General features: G+C 37.7%; 2 protein-coding genes across 30 annotated transcripts in view; both read left to right on the top strand.

The window, feature by feature from the left end:
• Positions 1 to 25,196, top strand: part of rab34a (RAB34, member RAS oncogene family a) — a 626,412-nt gene that overhangs the window by 117,307 nt on the left and 483,909 nt on the right. The gene's annotated exons all lie outside the window — the stretch shown is intronic.
• synrg (synergin, gamma) overlaps positions 1 to 25,196 on the top strand; it is a 97,122-nt gene that overhangs the window by 14,731 nt on the left and 57,195 nt on the right. For 10 of the 28 annotated variants that reach the window (XR_012390687.1, XR_012390686.1, XR_012390684.1 and 7 more), the window contains exons 4-15: positions 2,717 to 2,844; positions 2,936 to 3,041; positions 5,349 to 5,460; positions 7,768 to 8,067; positions 12,365 to 12,640; positions 14,600 to 14,674; positions 14,753 to 14,949; positions 18,193 to 18,432; positions 18,513 to 18,649; positions 20,945 to 21,060; positions 21,365 to 21,427; positions 23,573 to 24,526. Coding sequence is in view for 19 of the 28 variants with exons in the window: in XM_021472920.3 (XP_021328595.1) it covers positions 2,717 to 2,844; positions 2,936 to 3,041; positions 5,349 to 5,460; positions 7,768 to 8,067; positions 12,365 to 12,640; positions 14,600 to 14,674; positions 14,753 to 14,949; positions 18,193 to 18,432; positions 18,513 to 18,649; positions 20,945 to 21,060; positions 21,365 to 21,427; positions 23,573 to 24,526 (2,704 nt within the window). In the remaining 9 variants the exon portion in view is untranslated. The remainder of the gene's footprint in view (positions 1 to 2,716; positions 2,845 to 2,935; positions 3,042 to 5,348; positions 5,461 to 7,767; positions 8,068 to 12,364; positions 12,641 to 14,599; positions 14,675 to 14,752; positions 14,950 to 18,192; positions 18,433 to 18,512; positions 18,650 to 20,944; positions 21,061 to 21,364; positions 21,428 to 23,572; positions 24,527 to 25,196) is intronic. The other 18 variants (XR_012390691.1, XR_012390690.1, XR_012390689.1 and 15 more) reach the window with 3 other exon arrangements.

Raw genomic sequence — 25,196 nt, 5'->3', positions numbered from 1 at the left:
TACAAAACTTTATCAAACCTAATTATTTTCATAATCAATAATAAATACTGTTTAGTATTTATTTGTCATGTTGTTATGTGATTAAGTTAATCATTAAAAACGAAAAAACACATTAGTGGGAAATTTATGGCTTATATATTACAGGGCTCAACAATAAGGACTGCCCGATGGCCCAGGGTCAGCCTGAGAGAAGCTTGGGACAGTAGACAGGATCATTAATGGCCCGATTAGGACAGTGCTGCCTTGTCACTAAATATTAATTTGTCTGCGACTATTTGTAAATTGCGTACATTTTAAGTTTGTGCTTTTACGTCTTTAAATGCTATCTTCTCTGTGATGTCGTAAACACCATATTGCTTTTTGGTTCCTCTTATCTGATTTGATGTTTTGAGCATGCTATTATTTTTCTTAACCTGGTAACAACCAGTCCAGCAAAGAAACGGCAACATGGCTGCAACATCAGATTTTAAAATGTCTGTTTCTAATGTCTTGAAAGCAGACGTTTACGTGGGAACAACATGACAAAAAAATTAAGTGCAGTTTTGCACACTTTGCCATCAGTTTGACAAGTCAACCATCACATTAAAGTATTGAAATTCTAGATTCACAGAAATTATTTTTGACATATTATTTTAAAATATGTGGCAAAATGTTAGCTATTAACTTCTCTCTTTTTTTTTTTTTGGTGGGGCTAGTGAAAATTTTGGCAGGGCAAGTTAAAATCTGAACCACTGGCCTGATCAGACTCGTAAAAAAACTTTAGCGATGCACCTTGTATTATAATGCTGCATTTTAAAAGTTTCACTTCTGTTTCAGCTCCAAAGATGACAAAGATCTACAGTATATTTTTATATTTTTTAGTGCTGTCAATCGATTAAAAAAAATGAATCACATTTAAAAAAAAAATTAATCCCACTTGCTTTTCACTTTGCGATTGCGTTGAGCACCTGCCTCTGAAGGGTCTGTGCTCTGTGCACAGACCTGACACAGACACACACACAGACAGACACACACACACATAAAACGTGCGCAGGTAAGGACAGGGCAGCCGGAGCGACTCCCTTCAGATTCAACACGCATGATCACGTTCCTCAAATTTGCCTAAACTAAGCATTCTAAAGTATGGCTGTATTTCACAAGGATTCTGACACAACAACGCAAAGCATACACTTTACAAAAGTTGAGTTTAAGGAGGAAACAAGTTAAACTTAATGACACATTTGACATTTGATGCTGAAAGGCTTTGGAATAGGCTGTCTTTGACAGCTCGCGACTTCATCTTACACATTCTGAGTACAGTTACATAAGACATCAATCCTCCGATTTTAATATAATTAAGATATTACTCTTATTAAGAGACTACCATGTAAGCAGCTATTTTTGATTACCTTGAAGGACCACCGAGTCACGAAATGCGGAGGTTTTTCTTTCATTTCCCCATGCGGTATCAAATTCCATTAAAACAGAAGTCGAAAGTTAAAAATGAAACACCCAAAATTGCATGAAACTCTGGAGAGCCTGGTGATGCAACATTAATTGTTTTATGCTGACACTTGCCTTCAAAAAGTGCTTCCTTGGTCTTATCCATATTTCTTTGCACGTCAAAAAACACGTTGACCACAACAGGAAGTAAAAAAACAAACAAACTGCAACTCCATTAATTATGTTAATTTTTTAAAACGTTTTAATTAATTCAAATTAATTGCATGCATTAACGCACTAATTTGGACAGCACAATTTTTTTTATATAATTATTATTTTTTTAATAATTGTTTGGGTCAATAAAGCAACTTTTACAAAAGCTTTTCTCTGTCTTGTTTTTTCTGTCTGGGAGACAGTAAGAAGTCCCTTTAGCATTTAGACATTTTAGTGTATTTATGCTTTTGCTGTTGTATGTGAGACTCTGTCTAATGACAATTTTCTAACCCCTGTAGGATAGACAATAAAGTTTATGGAATTTAATAATATATTTAATTTCAAACAAAGATTGCAAAAAAAAAAAACTTTTAATCATTCATTCCTTCATTCATTTTCTTGTCAGCTTAGTCCCTTTACTAATCTGGGGTCGCCACAGCGGAATGAACCGCCAACTTATCCAGCACGTTTTTACGCAGCGGATGCCCTTCCAGCCGCAACCCATCTCTGGGAAACATCCACACACACACACACACACACACTCATACACTACAGACAATTTAGCCTACCCAATTCACCTGTACCGCATGTCTTTAGACTGTGGGGGAAACCGAAGCACCTGGAGGAAACCCACGCAAATGCAGGGTGAACATGCAAACTCTACACAGAAACACCAACTAAGCCGAGGTTCGACCCAGCGACCTTCTTGCTGTGAGGCGACAGCACTACTCACTGCGCCACTGCGTCGTCCACAAACCTTTAATTTAATGTATTCTTAGCTTCTCTTAATGTTTACTCTTTTTTTTTTTTATGTAAAAAGTTTTTGTAGCACATTAGTTTGTGTGTAATAAATTTTGGACTTTAATTGGATTTTTTTTTATTATTAATTTAGTTTCAGTTTTGTCTTTTAGTACTGACTTCTAAACGGGTACTAATGTATACACATCAATATAATATTGCGTGAAACCTATAGAAAATATTAATTTAAAAGAGATATTGGTGAGGGCTGTATGTATCATTTATGTTGAGCACTGTAAACACTCACTGATTAGTCTCAGTAACTCTCTCCTGTTGTTTCCAGGGTGGGATGGCGATGGGCATGCAGACCCCTGGGATGCAGTTCATGGGTCAGCCTCAGTTCATGGGCATGAGGGCCCCGGGGCCGCAGTTCCCTGCAGACATACAGAAGCAGATGGCAGAGGAGCATCAGTAAGACTGTTTGGATTTATGCTGCCAGAAAGTTGTCTGTGCACCAGACCTGGTCTCTGATCAGTGTGTGTGTTTGTGTGTCTGTCTCCAGAAAACGACTGGAGCAACAGCAGCGGATGCTGGAGGAGGACAGGAAGAGGAGACAGTTTGAAGAACAGAAACAGAAGCTACGTCTACTCAGCAGCGTCAAACCCAAGGTGAGGAAGTCTGCAGGACAATAAAATGAACGTATTAACTTTCTAAATAAGGGATGTCCAGTGCTGCTCTCAGAAGGCTACTACAAAGTTTACCACCAGGAAGCCTAAATACTTAGAAGGAAATTTCTAGTGAGTCTGAAGACTTAGATTTTCCTTGGATCAGGTGTTTAAGTACGGTTAAATTTAGTTTCTGCAGGTCAGAGGATTTTCAGGATTCCCCTGCTCTAAACTTGAGTCCTGTTGTGATTTATTGAATAACTGTCTGACATTAATAATATAACTGATGACACTTTACAGTTATGTCCCATCAGTTAACATGAATACATTTTCAAACATGAATTTACAATGAGTAATGCTGTTGTTTGAGTCTTTATTTATCTTTTTATTTAAGTTAATACAAGTACAAGTTTCTAATATCATCTCATGTTTGTTAAATAATATTAACTGATACAACATTTGAATTTAATAATGATTGGTAATTGCTTGAAATAACGTTAAGATTAACAAATAATTCAGATCTGTGTAACTAATAATAGGGAATGAAACATTGTTAAATATCTTTTGTTGTGCACTTTGTTCCAATCATGAGTTGCCAAATAATGCATTTATATACTTTTTTGATATACATGTCTATATTTTCATGATTTCATGTTTATTTTAATAATAGTATATAAAAGTTTATTATATGAATATTAGGGGTGCAATGGTTCTCAGTAAAAAAAAAAAACGTATCGTCCCGTTGTTCTCCTAGGTTTTGGTGTGTTTTGAGATCCTGCGGTTCAGAATATGCATTATTAATATTGGTTTGTTGATAAAAACAAGTGCAACAAAGCAGTTCCGCAAGTGCGAAGACCCGTCCATTCACCTCTTAGTATGTAGCATCATGTTTCCTTATAACCTGTCGGTGTGTGCTTGTGGAGTTTCTGTTTGTTTCAGCACGACAAGTGAAGGAAATAAAGTGCAAGTGAGGCTAAATCACAGCGCATTGCTGTCAGTGTTTCAACAGACATTCAATATAAAGTCAGACAGACATAAAAAATAACGAATGCTGTTTTTTGTTGTTGTTGCAAAGATAGCCTAGATTAGTGGTCACTAACAGACGGATCAAGGTCCGTGTCCGTTCCCAGAAGCGTCCCATACTGATGCGCACATACATTTGCTTCAGGGTGTTCTTCCGCACCCGATCGCTCCCGCTATTCACTCTGTTTGCCCGCTGTCTGCTAAGAACAGTTTTCTTCTCGACTGACTGTTTCCGCTGAATTAAGAGAGAAGAGTCAAGGTTATTCACTACAATGGTGCTAAGTGAAATGGAGTTCTCTGGAGTCATAATTAAATAATTTAGAAATCAAAAATAAATATATTTATTGTTCTTTGAGTTGTTCTGTAAGCATTTTTTTTCTTAGCATAGTACAAACCATACTGTACCAAAGTCGTGACCTTAATACCATGATACATACCGAACTGTGAGTTGATTGAACCGTTGCACCTCTAATGAATTTGGTATTTATTGTGGTATTTATTGTAAAAATAACCACGGTATTATAGTTAGCTAGTATATTATTATAAGACCAACATCATAAAAGTGAAATAAATAAATAGAAAACAAAGGGATAGTTCACCCAAAATAAAAAATTATGTCATCATTTATTCACCCTTTACTTGTTTCCAACCTCTTGACTTATTTCTGTTGAGCAAAAAAGATATTTTGAAGAAAGCTGAAAACCTTTAACCATTGAGTTCCATATTATAGTATAGTATAGTATAGTATAGTATAGTATAGTATAGTATAGTATAGTATAGTATAGTATAGTACATATAATATTTGTTTTTCTTACTATAGATATCAATGGTTACAAATATAAAGAAACTTATAAAGGTTTGGAACTACTTGAGGATGAGAAAATACTGAAACAATATGTATTTTTGGGAGAACTGTTCCTTTTTATATATTTATATAAAGACAATATTTAGGACTTACATTTAGTTTAACTTAAAGCTAAAAACTAATGATAAAAATATATTTATATATATATATATATATATATATATATATATTTTTTTTTTAATAATATACATTTTTATACTTTTAAATCAGATAATAAAAGATATATAACTACAATATAAACTAAAATGAAAGTCTTAGCTGAAAATATAAAAACTTATTCAAACTTAAAAAAAACAACAACAACAGTAGATACTATAATATTAATATTAGAATAACACTGATATTCAGTAGATTACTGTCTTGCTTTATACTAATGCTCATGCTGCAGCTTCTCCAGACTCAAAACTGCTATTTTTGTCCAGACTGGGGAGAAGAGTCGTGACGATGCCTTAGAGGCCATCAAAGGCAATCTGGATGGGTTCAGCAGGGATGCCAAGATGCATCCAACACCATCTTCACAGTCCAAGAAACCAGGTACATCCAGTGACATCCAGCTGCCTGACAGCCCTCAGGCTGTTTGCATTTAAAGGTCCTGCTCATGACATCAAGGCCCAGACACATTTTGACAAGGCCATGGTGGCTGTCAAGAGCTTAAGGACCTAACCAGGGATACACTTACACAAGGCTACAAAGGGATAGTTCACTCAAAAAACACTTTTATCATTCACTCGCTCTTTGTTCTTTTACAATACATGACATTGTTTTCCGGTGGAACACAAAAGGTGGATTGTAAAGGTGGATTTTAAAGAACTCCACTGGATGCTGCTCAGGGCGAGTGAAAGATGATAGTATTGTGATATGTGGGTGAACTGTTCTTTTAAAGTGTTACTGTTATTTCAAACACACTGTTCAGCCAAACAGCTGTTTTTTCCCCAGCAGCCACAAGGAGGCCCTCCAGATGTTTGCACTTAATTTCATCCTTCATAAAATGCATTATTCTTCAGCTTTACATTCTAGCTATTTCACCCCTCATACTTGTAGATTTTTTTTATTTGATGGGATTTTTATTACTCCCAATGTTTATAGTCAACTTCTGTAACTGTGTTTGTGGTATTATTTAGAAAGACAATTAGTTGTGAGGGTCCAAAATTAACATAACAAGTCAGTAAAATTGTGCAATTTTTAAAAAGTTTTTTTAAATAAACATATTGGGGAAAATATTTTATTACAATTATTTTACAATGTATATTTTCTGTTTAAGTGTATTTTGCATTTCTTTATTCCCATTGTAATTTTTTTTAGCATTATTGGACCGATCTTCGATCACATGATCCTTCACAAATCATTTTAGCATGATGATTTCAAGTAACCCTTTTCAAGAAACATTTTACAATATTGTCTTTAATGAAAACAGCTGTGCTGCTTATTGTTTTGTAGAAAAAAATTGTTTAGGATGAATATATATCGCTTTTACACTGTAACAAAAATATAAATAATATAAATAGAATAGAAATAACAATAATCTAAAACGTTTTACTGTCATATTTAATCAATTTTAAAGGATAGTTCACCCAAAAATTTAAATTTACTCATTTATTTATTTCAAACCTTTATCAGTTTCTTCTGTTGAACACAAAATAAGATATTTCAAAGAATGTTGTAAACCTATAACAATTTACTTACATAGGATTTGTTTTTCTTACTTTGGATGTCTATAGCTATGTTTCCATCCACCTAGTTTTATGCACATTTTGGATATGCGCATAAAACAACGATTGATGGAAACAGCAAAATGTGCATCAATTTTTAAAATTGCAGTTACGTATGCGCATAACTGAGTAGGACTAGGATAAACCTTTTATTCAATAATAAAAGATGTGCATGAACTACGATGGAAACACTTTTACCAAACAAAATCCAGTATGAGCATTAAAGGTCATGTGACTGTTATAAGAGATCATGTTACGATAAATATATGTGTGAATGGACAAATCAGCAGGCTGAGCACATTGTAAAACATCTGAAATGAACTGTTTCAGTGTTAGTGTTCATAGATTATTAATTACCTTCAGAACTGTCAAGAGCGTCTTACGCCTTCAAACGCCACCACATGTTCAGTGCTTGTTGGCATACTGTCTTCTGAGGCGCAAGTCATTTATTAAATAAAGAAAAGATTCATGCAGCTTTTCCTACCGCAGCAAATTCAGTTTTTACTTTTAATATTTGGCGCCATTTAATCAGGAAGTGACGATTTTGTTCTCTTTGACTCATTGGATATAAATGCTGCTTTATTCGCAGTTTTGCACATAAATTGAATTTGCATCTTTATATGGAAGCAGCTAATGGTTACATGTTTTCAGCTTTCTTCAAAACCTCTTCTTTTGTGTTCTACAGAAGTAATAAACCTATTTGGGAGGTTTGGGACCATTATAGGGTGAATAACAAGTGAATAATTTCTCATTTTTGAGCAAACTATCGCTTTAATTTTTTCTTATTAAATGAATGTTTAACATTATCCATTAGATTGGCTGGCTTACATGAATAAGTTGACCGATATAAAATAAGTGCCAAGAAAATCAAGTCAATTTTTTGCTTTAATTTTTACCTTGCTTCTAGTTGTTTACACATTTCCCAAATTCTTTTACTACATTTTAATTTCCAGTTGACTTTTTTTTTTTTATCTGAAGGCTGAGTTTTGGTGCGTCGGCCCCTATTGAAATTCAGCACCCGACTGTTTTTGTCTGTGAAACTGTTTCTCATTTTTTCAGTCCGTCTGTGTGTGGTCATAACTCACGATGTGCGTTGTTGTGTCTGTCTCACTCTCTCGTTTGGTTTTTGCAGACTCATCGCCATCTCATTCCTCTGTCACCTCTCACTCCCTTCCTCCTGCTTTCCCCGACGACGACGACGAGTTTAGTGACTTTGTGCAGGGCCCCGTCGATGCCTTCTCCTCATTCCCCTCTCCCCCCCACCCTCCATCCTCCCCTTCACTAAGAGCCGCTCATGCTAACCAGCCATTAGAGACGGGGCCTGGCCAACATCCGTCCTCCACTCTCCCTCACTCTGTCCCTTCATCTCTCCCTGTCTCACCTGCCATCCAACACTCTTCTGTCATCTCCAGCTCACAATCTGCATTCCAAGGTAACTCCCCTCTCACTGTCTCTGTCTGTCTTTCTGTCATATCATCACTTGTTGTTATAGTGTGCAAAACAAATGGGCCTTCATTGTAGTCCATTCAAAAGCAGTAGTAACATACACAATTGTTTCAAAGTTTGGGGTCATTTTTTGGCTGTTTTTATTTTATTTTATTTTTTAGAGTTAGTCACATTATAAATGTTATTTTGATGCCTTTTAATGCATAATTGCTTTATAAATGTAAATGTACCGACTCATTTTTAAATGTTTAAAAGCATATGTAAAATGTTTTTCAAGGTCATACACCACAGACTAATATAATATGCAGAAATAGAAAGCTGACAACCTTTAAAGGGCACCAATGATGGAAATCATCTTTTGTAAGCTGTTTGGACAGAACTGTGTGTAGGTATACTGTGTCCAAGATTTTGGGCTAATATAAAGACAATAAGTCTCTTTTTTTTCCCTGACGTTGAAATAGGATCACTCCCATTTTGAGGCCGACCGCAACATGACATAGGACTGCGGTTTACCCACCCACCGAATTGATTAACAGCTGCGTATTAACATGCCTCCGTTGTAATGGGTATAATCACATCAACAAGATAGGACGTGTGCAAAGCAACTGGGATTAAAAGATCAGAATAGCATCTACTGTGCCTAAATTCGGGCGATTCTGCCTCGCCTCACTGACTGAACATTTGCTTGCACCGCTTGTTGTAGGAATGCAAAAGATTCTCCCCGCAAGTTATGCAGACTTGGAAATACGCGATCTTGTTTCTCCCAGAACGATAGCAGATTTTCTTCTGATGACTCCTCCAACTGAAAGTTTGAACAGTACTCTTGCGCTTCGTCCATTATTTTGGGCGTCTCATCTTCCTGTTCTGCAAAGCCCACTCTCGGCTTTTTCGCGGGTCCACTGCCATGTCCCGCTACATCCACCCATGACCCACCTGCAATTAATCATATTGTATTTTTTTATTCCCGACCCTCGGATTATCCTCAGGGCCCGTGGATATAACTGACATTTTTTATTTTTGCCGAAATGACAGTACTTAATATTGTACTAGATATTTTCAAGATACTAGTATTCAGCTGAAGTGCCATTCAAGGGCTTAACTTGGTTAATTAGGCAAGTTATTGTATAACAGTAGTTTGTTCTGTAGACATTAATAAAAATTGCTTATAAGGGCTAATAATATTGTATTAGGTATAGGGCTAATAATAAAATGTTTAATATCTTAAAATGGTTTTAAAAAATTAAAAACTTTTTATTCTCGCCTAAATAAAACAAATACGTTTTTCCAGAAGAAAAAATTGTTTAGAAAAGGTTCCTTGCTCTTTTAAACATAATTTGGGAAATGTTTGAAAAAGAAAAAGAAAATCATATGGGCCAGCGAATAATCCACAGGAGGGTCTCTTTTTTTTTTCTTAAATCTATTTAGCCGGACAAAATCTCAGTGTACACCTGTCCTTCATCTTCTAGTATGTTTTATTTAGCCATAACAACTGCCTGATTTTACATTATCCCTTACATAGATTACAGTAGTGCTTCTACTGTAGTTTTTGGTGTGCACATGACTGATCATATTTATTGTTGATGTTTTTCAATTTTGGTGGGTTGGAGAAATGGGGATTTTTAAAATCACCTTTCCTTTCAAATAACTTACCACAAGTTCTTGTACATAACAATGAGTCACATTTACAGCTGATTTAAAGCTATACTTTACACAAAAATGAAACTATACTCATCTTTGTGTTGTTGAACACAAATGACGGTGTTAAGAATTCTTAGTAACTTGTAGCCATTCACCCCTACATTACAATACTAATATAGTAACAATTCTATTGATATGAGTGGCTATTGGTTACAAGCATTTATCAAAATATCATTTTCTTTGTTCAACTGAACTTTTTGGGCCTGTTGCCAGCCAAGCAACTTTCACTCATGAAACAAAATTTACATTTTGAAAACATTTAAAAAAAAAATGTGCCCATAAACACTAGCTTGCTGTGTGTTCTTGATGTAGAGTCAAAAGTCTGCCGAGGTTTCTGATTCAGATATGACGGTCGCCATCTGTGAGATTTGCACAGTGATTCTGACTCAGCCGTCACCCTCCACCTCCCTTCAGTTTTGTCAGGTTGCAGATGGTGTCCCATATGCTCTTATAATTTAAGCTGGCGTTCTATCAGCACACCAGCACATGCGCTCTATGCCGATTGTGACAGCGCTCTGATAAGCAGCTCAGAGTCAAGTCTGCATGGATGTGTATGTTTGATAGACTTTAACCATTTAAGACAAGTTCAACTTTATTGGTAGAATTTATGCCATCATATCTACTAAAACATAATTCTATTTGAACAAGAACTTAGAGACGATGTTCTCCTTGGGACAATTACCACTGTCTATTACTTAGTATATTTTCTATTGTTGCACACTTTCACTAGTGTGAGTAAAATTAAGGGCATTTGTAAAACATTTGTCGGCCAATTGTACTGTATCTTCCGTAAATGTTTACTATTACTCATCAGGCTCTGTGAAAGCAGTCAGTGATTAAAATAGTCAATTGTAAAAGTGAATTTATGGTTGTAATTAAGTTGAATTCCTAATTGCGTCACTGCTTGTTTACCTCTCTGAGGGATTTTATCAAGAAAAGTGGTTTAGTCACAGTGGGTCACTGACTCTATTAACCTATAACCTGCCCTGTTGTTCCATATAAAGGGTGCATCATATTCCAAATAGAACATTTAGTTAACTCTGACAGAACAGGTTCACAGTCAGCAGTCTGCTTGCCTTAAGTAAACTGCATGAACTGCATGACTTGACTCACTGTTTGTTCCGACGGAACATCTTGCCAATGATAAAATGCAATAGTTAAATGTTAATGTTAATAATTAAATGTTATGCAAATTGGTTCAATTGCCTGTTATGAGTTGGGCTTAGTTTTTGTTTCCAGTGTAGCACAAAGATCAGCACATGGATTCAAAAGAATACGCCTAAAATTGTGGCAGTGAATGCAAGAACATACAGTTACTCCACTTCATATATTATCTATTAGTGTTGCACGATACCAAAATTTCTACTTTGATACGATACCTAAATTAAATATCACTATACCGATACTAAACCGATACTTCACCATAATTTTTCTTTCAAAATGTTATCCATTAATAAACACTCAGTGTTTGCTGTCAGCTTAAACAGAGCAAAACCATTTTTAAAAAGTAAAACAAATATAGAAATAAAAACTAATGTTGTTAGCACTCCTTCCGAGCTGTTTTAACATAAATAAATAGTTGCAGGTTTATTTAAAAAACTTTAGACAAAAGTGCACATAACTTATTTTGGTCTGGTTCTCAAAAAACCTGAAGATGTGGATTGGTCCTCACTGTTTATGACACAGTGATCCCGTCATATTAAATGACGTGTACGGGGTAAATGACATAACGTGCATTTTTAGCTGTCCATGGTGTCATCTACTAATAAAAATGGGTATTTCTTAAAAAGATATACATTTATGTTGTTCCTCTGACAATATATTATTACAGCATCCCATAGCTTTAGATGATGTTTACAGATCTATACTTTGATTTTTGTCATGTGGTGTGACTGTCTGAGTTAAGTGACCATACTGATATGAGAATATATCTCTGCATATCACATTTGTTGTGACATCATTTACACACAGTCTCATAAAAATGGATCTGCACAAAAACAAAATGTTAACTCTTATTGTAAAGATCTATGTTGAAGTACCATACCTATTGACGAGCACTTGCAACTACTGCTGTCACTCAAAAGTACCAGTACCAAAAAATGCGGAATCATATCACTTTGAGAGCCATGGTATCGTGATACTTTTTTTGTATTGGTATATCGTGCAACACTACTATCAATATTGGTGTACTTCCAATGTCTCTACCTTGGTTTAAATGCATTTACATTAGAAGTGCATTGTACAAGTTTGCATAAACTGTATTCCAGATGACCCTTTTTGATGGACTCTGGTAAAGTTTGCAGGTGCACACAAGTAAAAAAAAAAAAAAAAAAGTTTTTTAAATTATTTAAGCTAAATTCTGATGTTAAATGTGCTTAGATTCACAACAAAAGGGATAATTTGAAATCCTCTATGAATACAAAACATTGTTTACTTTTATTATGTAAAATCTTTTGGATTTGGATGCTTTAAATGCACTAGGTTCTGGAACCAAGTTATTATCTTATACCTACACACAATTAAAGTTGTTACTTCCAAAAAAGAAAACCTAAATTCAATATGGCCTCTGTCCCAAACTGATTCAGGCCCATCTCTGGAGGAAAAGATGTTCTCATCATGTGATTTGACAGCAGATAAGAAGGCCCAGGTTAGTTTTAAGCCTCGACAGGCTCTGTCTGAACTGAATCCCAGAGCTCAGGTCACAGCCCAGTTTCACAGCAGCACCAAAGCCCGAAACTGGGCCCAAACCCAAGATGACTTCCATTCAGCCTTCATGACAGGGATGGCACCTGAGCCTCTTCCTGCAACACAAGCACCCCCAGTGGCAGACAACCCACCCATCCAGCCCACTAGAGCCAGTGGTGAGAAAAAAACATCTATGATTTTAAAGATCTGGCAGCTTCTCAAAATTAACACAACTCGCACCTCGAGTCTTCCTGGCTTCTCTCTATTAGCTAATCATGAGACATGCTTGGTTTAGAGGGTCTGATCTCCTGTCTCTTAAAAATCTTACTGAAATCTAAATTTGATGATTATACCTAACAACTGTTATTGAATTTCCAATTAAACAAATCTTTTCTCTTTCTGCAGCTGTCTGTGCTAATGCAAAGTCAAGTCATTAACCAGAAGAAAATGCATGAGCTTAGATGCATTATCCTTGACGATGATGTGCTCTTGAGCATGAAATATAAACCATATAATAAGATGGTTACATAGACTTGTGAAGATCTGTACTGGATGAAGAAATGCTTAGTTAAGATCTTCTATCTGTCATCTCTAAAGTACTCCATTTGTCATTTGACTGATTGTGCATGGGATTTAAATCGTATGGGATTTTACACCTTTATGCTGGGCTTGTTCTCTTAACGCAGGGTGCTCTTTAAATTCTTCCACTTCAATGTACATTTTCTTATCTGCACTATTTATTTTGAGTTTCTCTGCAATGATGTTTTTGGGTTACAGGTATACCTGTTTGGTTAGTCCTGAAGGGCCACCTTCATGAAAAGTTTAGACCACTACACAACTACCTGTATATTTCTTTTAGCTTTAAAGCAGGAGTGCCCAAACTCAGTCTAGGAGGGCCAGTGTCCTGCAGAGTTTAGCTCCAACTTGCTTCAACACAAATCCAGGAAGGTTCTAGTACACCTTAGGCTGCTTCTTAATTCCAAGAGCACACGGAACGGACTGATGTTTTTCTGTAGAACTTTCTTGCCAACTGACCTTGGAAGAATGAAATCGTGAGACTGCGAGAACACGTCCTGTGAGAAATGAGATTCCTAATGTTCACGTGACTTTTACGAATTTTTAACGGAAAATTACTCAAACATTACAACATTAATACAAGATCAATGATTAATACAATTTATGGATTTATTAAGATTTTCATGTTAATGTTTATAGTCACCATCCTGACATAATCAAGTTATATCTCTGAATTTTAATAATAATGCTATGCTTTCCACCTCCTTTATTCAACTGCAATGACTTCTGGGACTTCTAGAGCGAGTACTGTGCTCAAGTCTGTATAGATGCATCCTCGATATTAAGGACACATTCTGGTTCTGTTGCGTGTCATCTGTTCTTGCAGTCTTGAGTATTGGAGCTGAACTTTGGCAGGTGATGATGATGTTACTTGACAACACAAGGACGCAAGATTGCTTTAAGAACTCATATTGAGAAATAGCCCTAGTAAGAGCTTGATTAGCTGGTTCAGGTTTGTCCAATTGGGGCACCAGCCCTCCAGGACCGAATTTAGGCACACCTGCTCTAAAGACTTTGATTAGCTTGTTCAGTTGGGTTTGATTAGGATTGGAGCTAAACTAGGTGGACCCCCAGGATCGGTATTAGACATGCCTTGTTTTGCCTGTCAACTGAGCCCACTGTTGTTGTTGTTAACATAGAGACCTGTTGCATAATTCACCACTGATGATGCTTAGTTAGAGGTTTAATGACCGTAGCCTCATTTCAACTGTTTGCCTAATTTACTTCACCACAGGGCCCAGAAATTTAGCACTCATCCACGTTGGCAATGCAAATAATGAAAGCCTTGAATACAAAGCAAAGCTCTCTTCTCCATATGTTCTGTCAATCTGTTTGTCGTGCAAACCCACCAACTTTCGGCTCAAGGCAACTGAGCTGACGACTGAAGCAGTAGGAGTCTTTAGTCTGTCTGTGCGTCAGTAGTACATCCGTGCTGGGCTTTGCCGACAGCAGGTGTGGGGGACGTCTGACTGTGCATGAGGCACATGGGATATATGCCTGATCTAGCACTTTTAGCTTAAAACTCCACAAACAACATCTCACTTTCTCAATTCTCACAGGTGTGGGTGCCTACCCCCAACAAGACATGCAACCCATGGTGCCAACCTGGTTGTACAATGACTCGCTCATTCCAGGTATATATTTTCAATATCTGGTTCTGCAGGGTGGGTTTTATGTCTCAGGATCTAATGTCAAGTGTTTGTACTTCACAGAGTTATTCAAGAAGGTTCTTGAGTTCACCATGACACCAGCAGGCATTGACACAGCCAAACTCTATCCAATTTTGATCTCCTCTGGTCTTCCTCGGGAAGCACTCGGGCAGATTTGGGCATTGGCCAACCGTACCACACCTGGCAAGCTGACCAAGGAAGAGCTGTACACTGTACTGGCCTTAATTGGAGTCGCCCAGGTAAAAACTACAGAATGTCAACATGTTCAAATAATTTTACACCTTAACTAGTCAGTCCCTCCATATTTTTGTGACTAAAATGAATTTTGCTCATGCATTTATTTTGCTGTGAAAATAAACACAAAAATTACACATCATAATTCTTTATTCATTTTTGGCCCTCAAGAACCATTGATCCCTGTACTTTCTATAAAGGAAACACAGAGAGAGACAAGACTTTACCCCTAAAGCCTGTTGTGCCATATTTGAAAATTAAACCAACTGTATGAAAAGACATCCATGTTTGATGGCTACCTGGCTACATTTAAAAAAATTATCTCCACAAAATTTTGTAACAATTGCTTCATTTTGCGCTAAATTTAACAATCATGGAATTGCAAAATTATGGTGGATCTTGAGGCCAAAATGTGCGGAGGTCTCCTTAACTTTCTTTTCTATCCGTTGCACCGAGAGTCCCATGAGTGCATACTGTAGCTCTTTAAACAACTCATGGGACCCTTTCGGTAATAATTCATTTGTGATGCAAATTTAAAAGCTTAATGAGGAGCCCATCCTCCAGCGCTTTGGTTTTGTAGAGCAATAAAGAAAAGAAAAACTCTGGAGGATGCCAGCAGTGGCATTGAAAATGGAAGTTGACTTTAATGAATATTTCAGGAAAACAAATCAGATGGCCTCTTGGCGAAGGAGAAACAGTCATCTGGAAGGAGAAGGAGTTCTATTGTCTGACAGCATTGCTTTTTAATTTTGGCTCCCTGATGAAGGACGTGCCATAAATTCAGTGTTCCTGCACGAAGCATGTTAAAGTGCTCTTGTCTAATAGCTCACTAAATCATTGTTATGTGTACAGAGAATATCTGCTTTAATCGAGTGTCTTGTGTTTATAGCAGTGCCTCAGCCTAACGACTCTCAGTAATCAGCGTTTATCAGTCTGTTCTCAAACATCTGTGTTACTTGTTATCATTGATGTTATCATGCTGCTTTAATGCTTCTCTTTATAGAGTGTTTAATAGTTTGGTTTATAAGATGAATGTGGTTTTTAGCTGGGCAACCCTAGAAAGCTGTTTTGCTGAATTGGGTACCAGTTCCAGTTTAACCCACCTGTCTGTCTACCTTTGAAAAGTAACCTTAAACATCTTCATTAGCTTATTAAGGTGCAATTAATTTGGGTCGATGGTGCACAGGATGTCCACCCCAATGCTGTGTTCACACCAGACGCGGAAGGAGCGTCAAGCGCGACTGATTTTCATGTTAAGTCAATGCAAATGCGCAAATAGACATCCTGCAACGCGAATGGCGTGACTCGAATGGTGCGGTGCAAATGGCGCATAAACCAATCAGGTGCTTGCTCTTGTGGGGGCGTGATTGTGACCTAGCACCTGTTGTTGGTGTCTCGGGGGAGATCCTCCAGCTGACACCGACAACCAAGTTCATCAAACTGGGCTGGGCTCTGTCAGAAGCCCCGCTGAATGCCTCCATCCAGGTAAAGTTTCTGGAGGAGTTTATGAGCTCACAGAGCTGGATGCACCTCTGAAAAGATCCAGTGGACTCAGACATGGCCCTAAACATATCGACGCTGTTTTTCTGCCTTCATGAAGCACATAAAAACTGTAATTTTCTTCATAAAATTCATTTTGGCCATTTAGCATCGAAGCTAGAGTCACTGGGCAGACAGAAGCCCTGCCCATCAGGCAAATTCGCGTGTGTTCTTAAGTGAATTTGACACATAAATGATTTATCCGTAATGATTTATTGTTCTGCGTCTGGTGTGAACACAGCTTTGGGGTGGGCCACCTTGCAGATCACCAACAACATTTACTTATTTAGAATGTAATTCAGTAATTTAATCTTTGCCATCTTCACTTATCGGTCAAACGTTCACATTTTGTTTGAGATTGCAGGTGTTCCATAGACTAATTAGTTGGGGTCTTTTGTTCCATAATTGCATATTACTAATGCATGAAAAAAGCAAAAATAATTCAAGGATGAACTACCTAAAATCATGTTTATATACCTAACTTTTCCTCACAGAGTAGTAAAAAAACAGTCCACCTTTGTTTTCATCTATGGGTCTTTGTGCCTGCATTGTTACTTGCATGAAAACTAAAAATAAGTGAAGTGTCATAAACTAATTTAGAGAGGAGCACATGGTATGATTGAGCACAGCTGGATTCTCATCTCTAAACAGTAACAATCCAATCAGATCGATCCAAGCTTACAGTAAATTGACCGATTTTACTCTACTGCCTTATCTTCATTTTGAAAGAAACCCCCTTCCATCCTATCTCCTCCTTTTCTTCCCATTTCTAAGGGGAGCTCTAGAGATCTACAGTACCTGATCTCGGACCCCTTCACATGCTTTTTGACTAGGCGGGAGGCTTGGGCTCAATTATCTCCATGCTCAGGGTTCTCTCCTGGGACAGCATGCCAAACCTGCTATTAACATCATGCATATTTAAGTTTGAACTCTTGAATTGTTATTTTTATCAAACATTTCCATTGCTCATTCCAGCACTGACTTTTATGTATTTAGCCTAACTTTTTTGTTGAATGCACTTCTTATTCAGTGTTGTTGCCGTATTAAGTTTGGCAAAGGTTTACTTCATAGCCTATGTTCAGTTTGGCCAAATACTAATAGTAGGAGGAGAGTAGATGACCTTTGTGACTGTTTGAACACACATGAGTGTTTACACTACAAAAGCAGTCAAATAAGTTTTCAGCTTCCTCGGAAGGTGCTTGATAGTGGGAATCTTGAAAGTATTGGTGAAAATGTTAATACCAGGTATAATTGAGGCCTAAGAAAATGGCTGCGCCCGAAATCACCTACTTCTCAGTAGGTACTGCATTTAAATTTAAACGGCCGTTGAAATACAGTATGAATGTCAGTATAGTAGTATGAAACTCAGTAGAAACTTGGATGTACTACATTTGCCATTTTGTCATCATCAAGTGACCTACCCTGGTCTGTTGTGTTGCTTTACTCCCATTTATGAATTCTCTTGCTGATGTGCACTTCTCGTTGTACGTAGTAAGTCATCTGGATACTTCTCACATACTGTTTATCAAATTCTATAAATTTGGACATACTGCTTGGCTCGCATACTGTTTTTAGGGTAATATATAGTACTGTGATTTTGGATGCAACTAATGTGTCTGAGTGGGCATTGTCGAACTCGAAAATAATACTTTTAAATCTAAAGTTTGTTCTGGGTTATATAGAAAATATAATGTGGTTGTGCTTTCTAGAGCGGTCTTACAGTCATGAGTTTGGACATCCTGAGTCAGTTCCCATCCCCGCCGGTGCCCAATCTACCCGCCATGACTATGGCCATTCCTGCTGTCCTGCCACAGCACCAGCAGCCCATCATGACCCAGCCACCTGTGTCTATGCCAATGCCCACGGCTGCACCACCTGTCATGAGCATGACCCCAAACCCTCCAGCACAACCACCGGCCACCTTTATCACCAACTTTCCTCCTGTTCAGGTAAACACCAGACACTCTCTTCCACATAATGCACACTTTTATGGCTCAACATGATTTATTGTTCGTTTGACTTGCATCAGGCTACCAAGGCGGATGACGATGATTTCCAAGACTTCCAGGAAGCCCCTAAAGCTGGTGTTGGAGATGACTCATTCACAGATTTCCAAGGAGAGACAGGGGGAACGTTCCCCAGCATGACATCATCATCCCAGAGCAGGTACGGTGCCATATTTTATCTGGCTTCTCTCTTATCAGTCATGACATGTTGTCGTGTTCCCCTGGAAGCAATTTTTTTATACGTAATGCAAACTGCTCCGAGAAATGCATTGCAAAGCTGCGTCCTGTCATTTCTCATTAGTAGTTCATGATATTGTTTTTATGCTTTGTTAATTCTTATAGACTCGGTTTGCTCATCTGGAGCATGGAATCATTCTCCAGTTTGTAATGGCTTGTAATAACCAGCGCGGCACAACAATTAAAGCCAGACATCCTTTCTAATGAACCCATTTCAATGGACAGCTGATAAGCTCATCCCATTTCATTTTTCTATTCACATCTGCATGATTTTATGCTCCCAGGGAAAAGATGGCTAAAGGCAATTATGGAAAGCAGGGAGTGAGAGGTTGGAAAGTATATTCGCTAAGTGCCACAGCCTTCATTGCTTGATCTGCCTTACTAAGCACAAAGGATCCATTGTTTAAGAAGAATATTTGGGGACCTGAAAGTGTCTGATTGCGTGCTAATTAAATCAGTGTAAATAAAAAGTGGTGAGAATAATACCGGGTTTGAGGGTGAGAGCTGAGGTGTTCTCGTGCAGGGAACATGAGACAAGGGAAATATCTTTGTTTAGAGGAGTACTTGAGCTGAATTTTTCTGAAAATTGGAAAGTAGCTTGGGGTCAGTATGATTTTTCTTTGAAAGCATTAATAGTTAGCAAGCTGCAATATGCTGACTAAAGTGATAATAAAGACATTTATAATATTATATAATTAATCAATTAAATACTTTTCATTTGAACCTCAGCTTTTAATCATAGGAATAAATTCAACTTTTCAAATATAAAGAAGGATAAACATTTAATTTAAAATTGTATTAATAGTTCAGTGAATTTCTCTATTTAAAAATAAAATAATACAAATTTAATTCATTCATTTCCAAAAAAAACACAGACCACACTTGTTCAGTAATATGAAATACTGCAAAAATGAACTTGATATCACAGACAATGTTTCTCACGAACTACACTACCTGACAAAAGTCTTGTCATCGATTTCAGTTGTAAGAGCAACAAATAATAACTTGACTTCTAGTTGATCATTTGGAAAAGTGGCAGAAGGTAGATTTTTTTTCAATTAATCATGTTGAACTGCATCCCAATCATCACAAACACTGCAGAAGACCTATTTGAACCCCCATGGACCCAAGATTCTCAAAGAAATCAGTCCAGTTTGGTGAAGGAAAAATCATGATTTGGGTTATATTTAGTATGGGGGCATGCAAGAGATCTGAAGAGTGGATGGCAACATCAACAACCTGAGGTCTCAAGACATTTGTGCTGCCCATTACATTACAAACCATAGGAGAGGACAAATTCTTCAGCAGGATAGTGCTCCTTCTCATACTTTAGCTTCTACATCAAAGTTCCTGGAAGCAAAGAAGGTCAAGGTGCTCCAGGATTGGCCAGTCCAGTCACCAGAAATGTACATTTATAAGCATGTATGGGGTAAGATGAAGGAGAGGCACTGAAAATGAATTCAAAGAATCTTAATGATCTCTGGGAGTCCTGCAAGAATGCTATCTTTGTCATTCCAGATAAATTTATCAATAATTTATTTGAATCATTGCAGAGATGTAAGGATGCAGTCTTTCAAGCTCATGGGAGTCCTACACACAATTAATATTTACATTGCTCTATGAATTTATATTCTATACTGTACATTATTTCTGTTAAGTGACAAGCAATTCAGACCTTACTGTCCTAATTAAATAATTAAAAATGAAGGCATGATAATTTTATTTAGGTAAATAAGCTTAATCTAGAGACCTTTGCCTTTCAAATAAGACTCTTCTGATACCAATTGATCAACTTGAAGTCAAGTTATTATATGTTGTTCCTAAAACTTGCATAGGCAACAAAACTTTTGGCAGGTAGTGTATTGATATAGATTTGTATAGATATTAGTATCTAATTAAATCTATTTACTTCAAGAATGTATTTATTGTCATTTGAAATATAGCTTTAGTTTTTTTTTTGTTTTTGTTTTTTGTTTTTAACTCAGTTACAGTAAATCCTCATCGTGCTCATTTTATATCAGGGGTAGTATGCTAATCAGGGATGCAATCAGGGTCATGTGTTTAGTCTACATTTGAGAGCAACAAAGAAAAAAAAGTCTATTTCAAAACAAAATACAATGTTTTGGCTTGTATTTTCTCTTTATAAACCTTTTGTAGAATGTGAAAACACTTTGATCTGTTTGGATTAACTTGCGTATGTTTTGTATACTTCATACAGTGTTCCTGCCATGCTGACTCCAGTGTCGGGGTCTTCATCTTCCTCCTCTGATAAATATGCAGTGTTTAAACAGCTGTCGGTGGAGCAGCCTGCAGAACCCACGCCTGCTGTCTCGGGTAAAATACGCACACACGCACCCCTCTTCAACTCTAAACACCTCATTAGCCCTTTGAGGATGGCAGATCTTTTGGAAGACTGCTGTCATATTGGTTTAGCTTTAAAGACAGAATCTCTTGTCTAAACACATTTGAGATAAGACTCAGAATTACTGTGAGGCTAGCAAATGCTTTTTGCATAAATTTATCCTCCTATTTATCACCCTCATCCAACTCCTGCTATCGTTACAACAGTCTAGTTACAAAGCACACTTGAATGCTTCCACAGACAGGTATTATTTACTGTGTTTCTCTTTTGTTCCAGATTCAGGGGACAAATACAGTGTTTTCCGAGAGCTTGAGCCACCTTCAGAGCGAAAACCAGTTGGTAAGCAGATGCATGTCTGACACAGCTCACCATGTACAAAACCTAGATCTGGTTTTAGAAGATTATTAAAACAATTTCATCAGACTATAGTGTTTTTAGTTTAATAAACTAATAAACTGATGTAGGCATGTGTGCATGTCCCATGTGTCACTAGAGCAGAATCTGATGGGGACATCTCTGGGAGAGCCAGTAAGTTAGTAGTTGAAGTGAACTCTTCTCCAGTTCTGTTCTGAAACCTCTTTGACTTTGATTTGTTATATAAATCACAGCTGAAGTAGAAAAAGTTTTTCATCTGTGTGTGATTCTCTTCTAGTGGTTGATCGGAATGTTTTTTTCTATTGGCCTTTGTTGACATGGTATGGTTGATGGTGGCTGATATGTTGCTAATGATGTAAAACAGATTAGTGATTGCAAAATATGTTTTAAAACCTAATTCTATCATGACCAAAATATAACAACAAAAAAAGGTTTAACTCTATTCATAACAACTCTTGCCAAATTTTTGACATTTTAACATTAACCCTCCGAGGTCGCCAGATCACACCGGTGTGACCAGCATCTTTTTTTCTTATCAGTGCAAAAGACATTAAGAATACTCTTTATTTTGGTCACACAAATAAGTATTATTCAGTCTCTCTGTGAACTGTTTTTAGAAATGCGTTACTAAAATGAAATTAAACTTTAAAAAAAAAACTAGACACATAAACATGAGACATATATCTGTAGAAAGCTTGAAGTGTCTACCTAAATACACAAGCTTTTTTATTGCAATCTTCCACGTGAGACGCGCTCGACATGTAAACTGGCAGACATGTCAGAAGAAACTGTGGATATTTGCCTCTCATACATAAGAGACATATATCTTATGGGATCTAAAATCACCTCAGAACCCAGAGGGTTAAATTGTGTATATTTGTCAACTCAAGTTTTATAAGCCATAACATAGACTTGAGTTCATAATGTCTAATGTGATTTTTTTCTTCTTCCTCTGCAGATTAAACAGCTTATGTTTAACCATGCTTGTTTCTTTATTAGTCTAATGTGTAATTGAGGGTGCTTTCACTTTTGGTCCTTGCCCGGTTTTGTTACTCTTAGCTATTGTGAACGCTGTCTTCTGAACTCGGGTGCGCACCCGTGAACTGTATCCAAGTCCGCCTGAAAGAGGGGGTCTGGGGTATGGTTTGTGCAAACTCTGCATTCACATCATACGTGAACCGTAAAAATCGTACCAAATAACGGAAGTGAACCCCCAACTGTACAACAAACTTTAGTTTTTATAACGTTCATTCGTGTGTGTTTGTCTCACATACCTTAGTGACATGTGGGACTGACTCAGTGCAAACAGTGATAATGTCTGCTTGTTTCTATCAAACACGACATCTGCAGACATCTCATTATGTTCTGAACATTTTTCATCTTTTTTTGCACCAGATAGACGCAAGTGGCTCTCTGTATTTTGGTCTTGATAACAAATCCAAAAGATTCAGTAAAAGCAGAACAACTGTGATATGCAGACGTCTCCATTTTGGCGCTTTGCTATCGTGGCTGTCATCTGGCAACAGCTGTACACAAAACAACAGCTTGATAATGCAAGGAACCCGGGATTCAGAAAGAAAAAAGGTGGTGTAAACACAAACCAGCTGGGGGGGGGGACTATCAAACTTGGGTTCGGACCAGGCATTCAGACCAAGTGTGAAAGCACCCTGATTTAAAGCAGCTATGCCACCCAATATACATGATCTATATGATTATCAGCCTTAGGCTGTCAGACAATTTTGTAATTGACATAAGGTCACAAACATTGCTTATTGGCCATTTACATCAATCTGAAAATGGCCCCATATTATACATTCGTTGGTCAACTACTTTTTACTTCACCACAAGAAAAGAGTGTGTGTTTGTGTGCTGTGAAATCTTCAGTGAAAATCCCTTTGCCACTTTTTTAGTTCAATTCAGCTGTCAAACACATTTTGCATTGAGCATTACTAATTCATTTTTCTCTTTTAGGCCCATAAAAATGGAACGCTGGGTGACTTGTAGGCAGACTCTGTTTTGTGCAGTGCCAGCTTTCTGTCCTTTGTTGTTTGGGTGTGAAATGTGGTTTGCTATGCCCTTCAATTGTTTTCTTTTTCAATTTTTCCACAGGGGAGGGATTTGCTGATTTCAAGTCTGTCAGTGCCGATGATGGCTTCACAGACTTTAAAACAGCCGACACCGTCTCTCCACTAGACCCACCAGACCAGGCCAAGTTTCAGCCAACCTTTCCTCCTCCTTTTGCTTCCTCTCAGTCCCTGTCCCATTCTCAGCCAGCCTCTCTGGCTCAACCTAGAAATCCTCTCAATATGGCAGACCTGGATCTCTTCACGACAATGGCTCCTCCCACGTCCACTGCAGACTCTAAACTCAACCTGTTCCCTTCCGCTCCTCCATCCTTGGTATTGCCCTCGGCAGTTGTGAAACCTCCCAGCATGGGGGGTGATGACTTTGGCGATTTTGCCCTTTTTGGCTCCTCCTCATCCTCCGAAGTAGCTCCCACCACCTCTGCTGCTGGTAGAGGAGCTAGTACAACGGTTCAGGATGACTTTGCTGACTTCATGGCATTTGGCAGCTCGAGAGATCAGAGAAGTGAGACCAGCTCAAGAGAAGGCAATAGCGAAGGCCAGACAGAGACATCCCAACAGAGGCACCAAATCGGTACTGATAAATACGACGTCTTCAAACAGCTTTCTCTAGAAGGTGGACTGGCCTACGATGATAACAAAGAAAGTGGTGGGGGCTCCTTTTCGTCACTCAAGAGTGACAATGACGACTTTGCGGATTTTCAGTCCTCCAAATTCTGTACGGCGCTGGGTGCGTCCGACAAGAGCCTGGTGGACAAAGTGGCTGCCTTCAAGCAGGCCAAAGAGGACTCCACCTCAGTGAAGTCCCTGGACCTCCCATCCATCGGGGGCAGCAGTGTGGGGAAGGAGGACTCTGAGGATGCGCTTTCAGTACAGCTAGACATGAAGCTGTCGGACATGGGTGGAGACCTGAAGCATGTGATGTCTGATAGCTCCTTAGACCTCCCTGGTTTGTCGTCCCATCAACCCCCAGCCGCAGGTGAGGAATTAGTACGCTTGCTCTGGTGAAGTCTGTTCTTTATTTCGCAAATGCTCAGACCACTGAGGCCTCTCAAAGGCAGAACAAGATGCCCAGCTGGAACGCTGTATGTGTTCATTGTGGCTGAGTTGTAGTTACATATCAAAAACTTGATGCACATCATATCATGCAGTCATTTTCAAATCAAGTTATATACATTTCCAGTTTAATCATGCACAGTTGTAAGGCTACAGTATTTATTGTTGTTTATATTTATTTATTTATTTAATTAATTTAGGTTGTGTATTATGAATTTTTACCAGTCAAAACTTGTGCTTGTAAGTTTAAATCTCATGAGATTAATACTATTGCTAACAGCACAATAACTGGTATGATTAACTCCTAGTGTTATCAGGTGATCAGGCAGTTACAAAAGCACAGTTATATGCAGTATTCAATTCTAATAGCTTGTGACTTGGTTTTCTCTCCTGTTTTACGTATGTTCGTGTTGCTTTAATACCATTCCTCATTGACTATCCAGTTTTCCTTGCTTTTTTAAACATGTTAGTTTGCCTGTATGATAAATCAGCCATTTTAATTTACCAGTTTTTCAGTATTTACGCTCCATACTGACATTTTGGAACTGATAAAATTTAAATCCATTCGTTCTGTTGTGATTGTAATATCATCA

The sequence above is a fragment of the Danio rerio genome, chromosome 15, assembly GCF_049306965.1.
Source record: "Danio rerio strain Tuebingen ecotype United States chromosome 15, GRCz12tu, whole genome shotgun sequence".
Taxonomy (NCBI): Eukaryota; Metazoa; Chordata; class Actinopteri; order Cypriniformes; family Danionidae; genus Danio; species Danio rerio.
The sequence above is the reverse complement of the archived record's forward strand: the minus strand, read 5'-3'. Positions and strand labels throughout refer to the sequence as shown.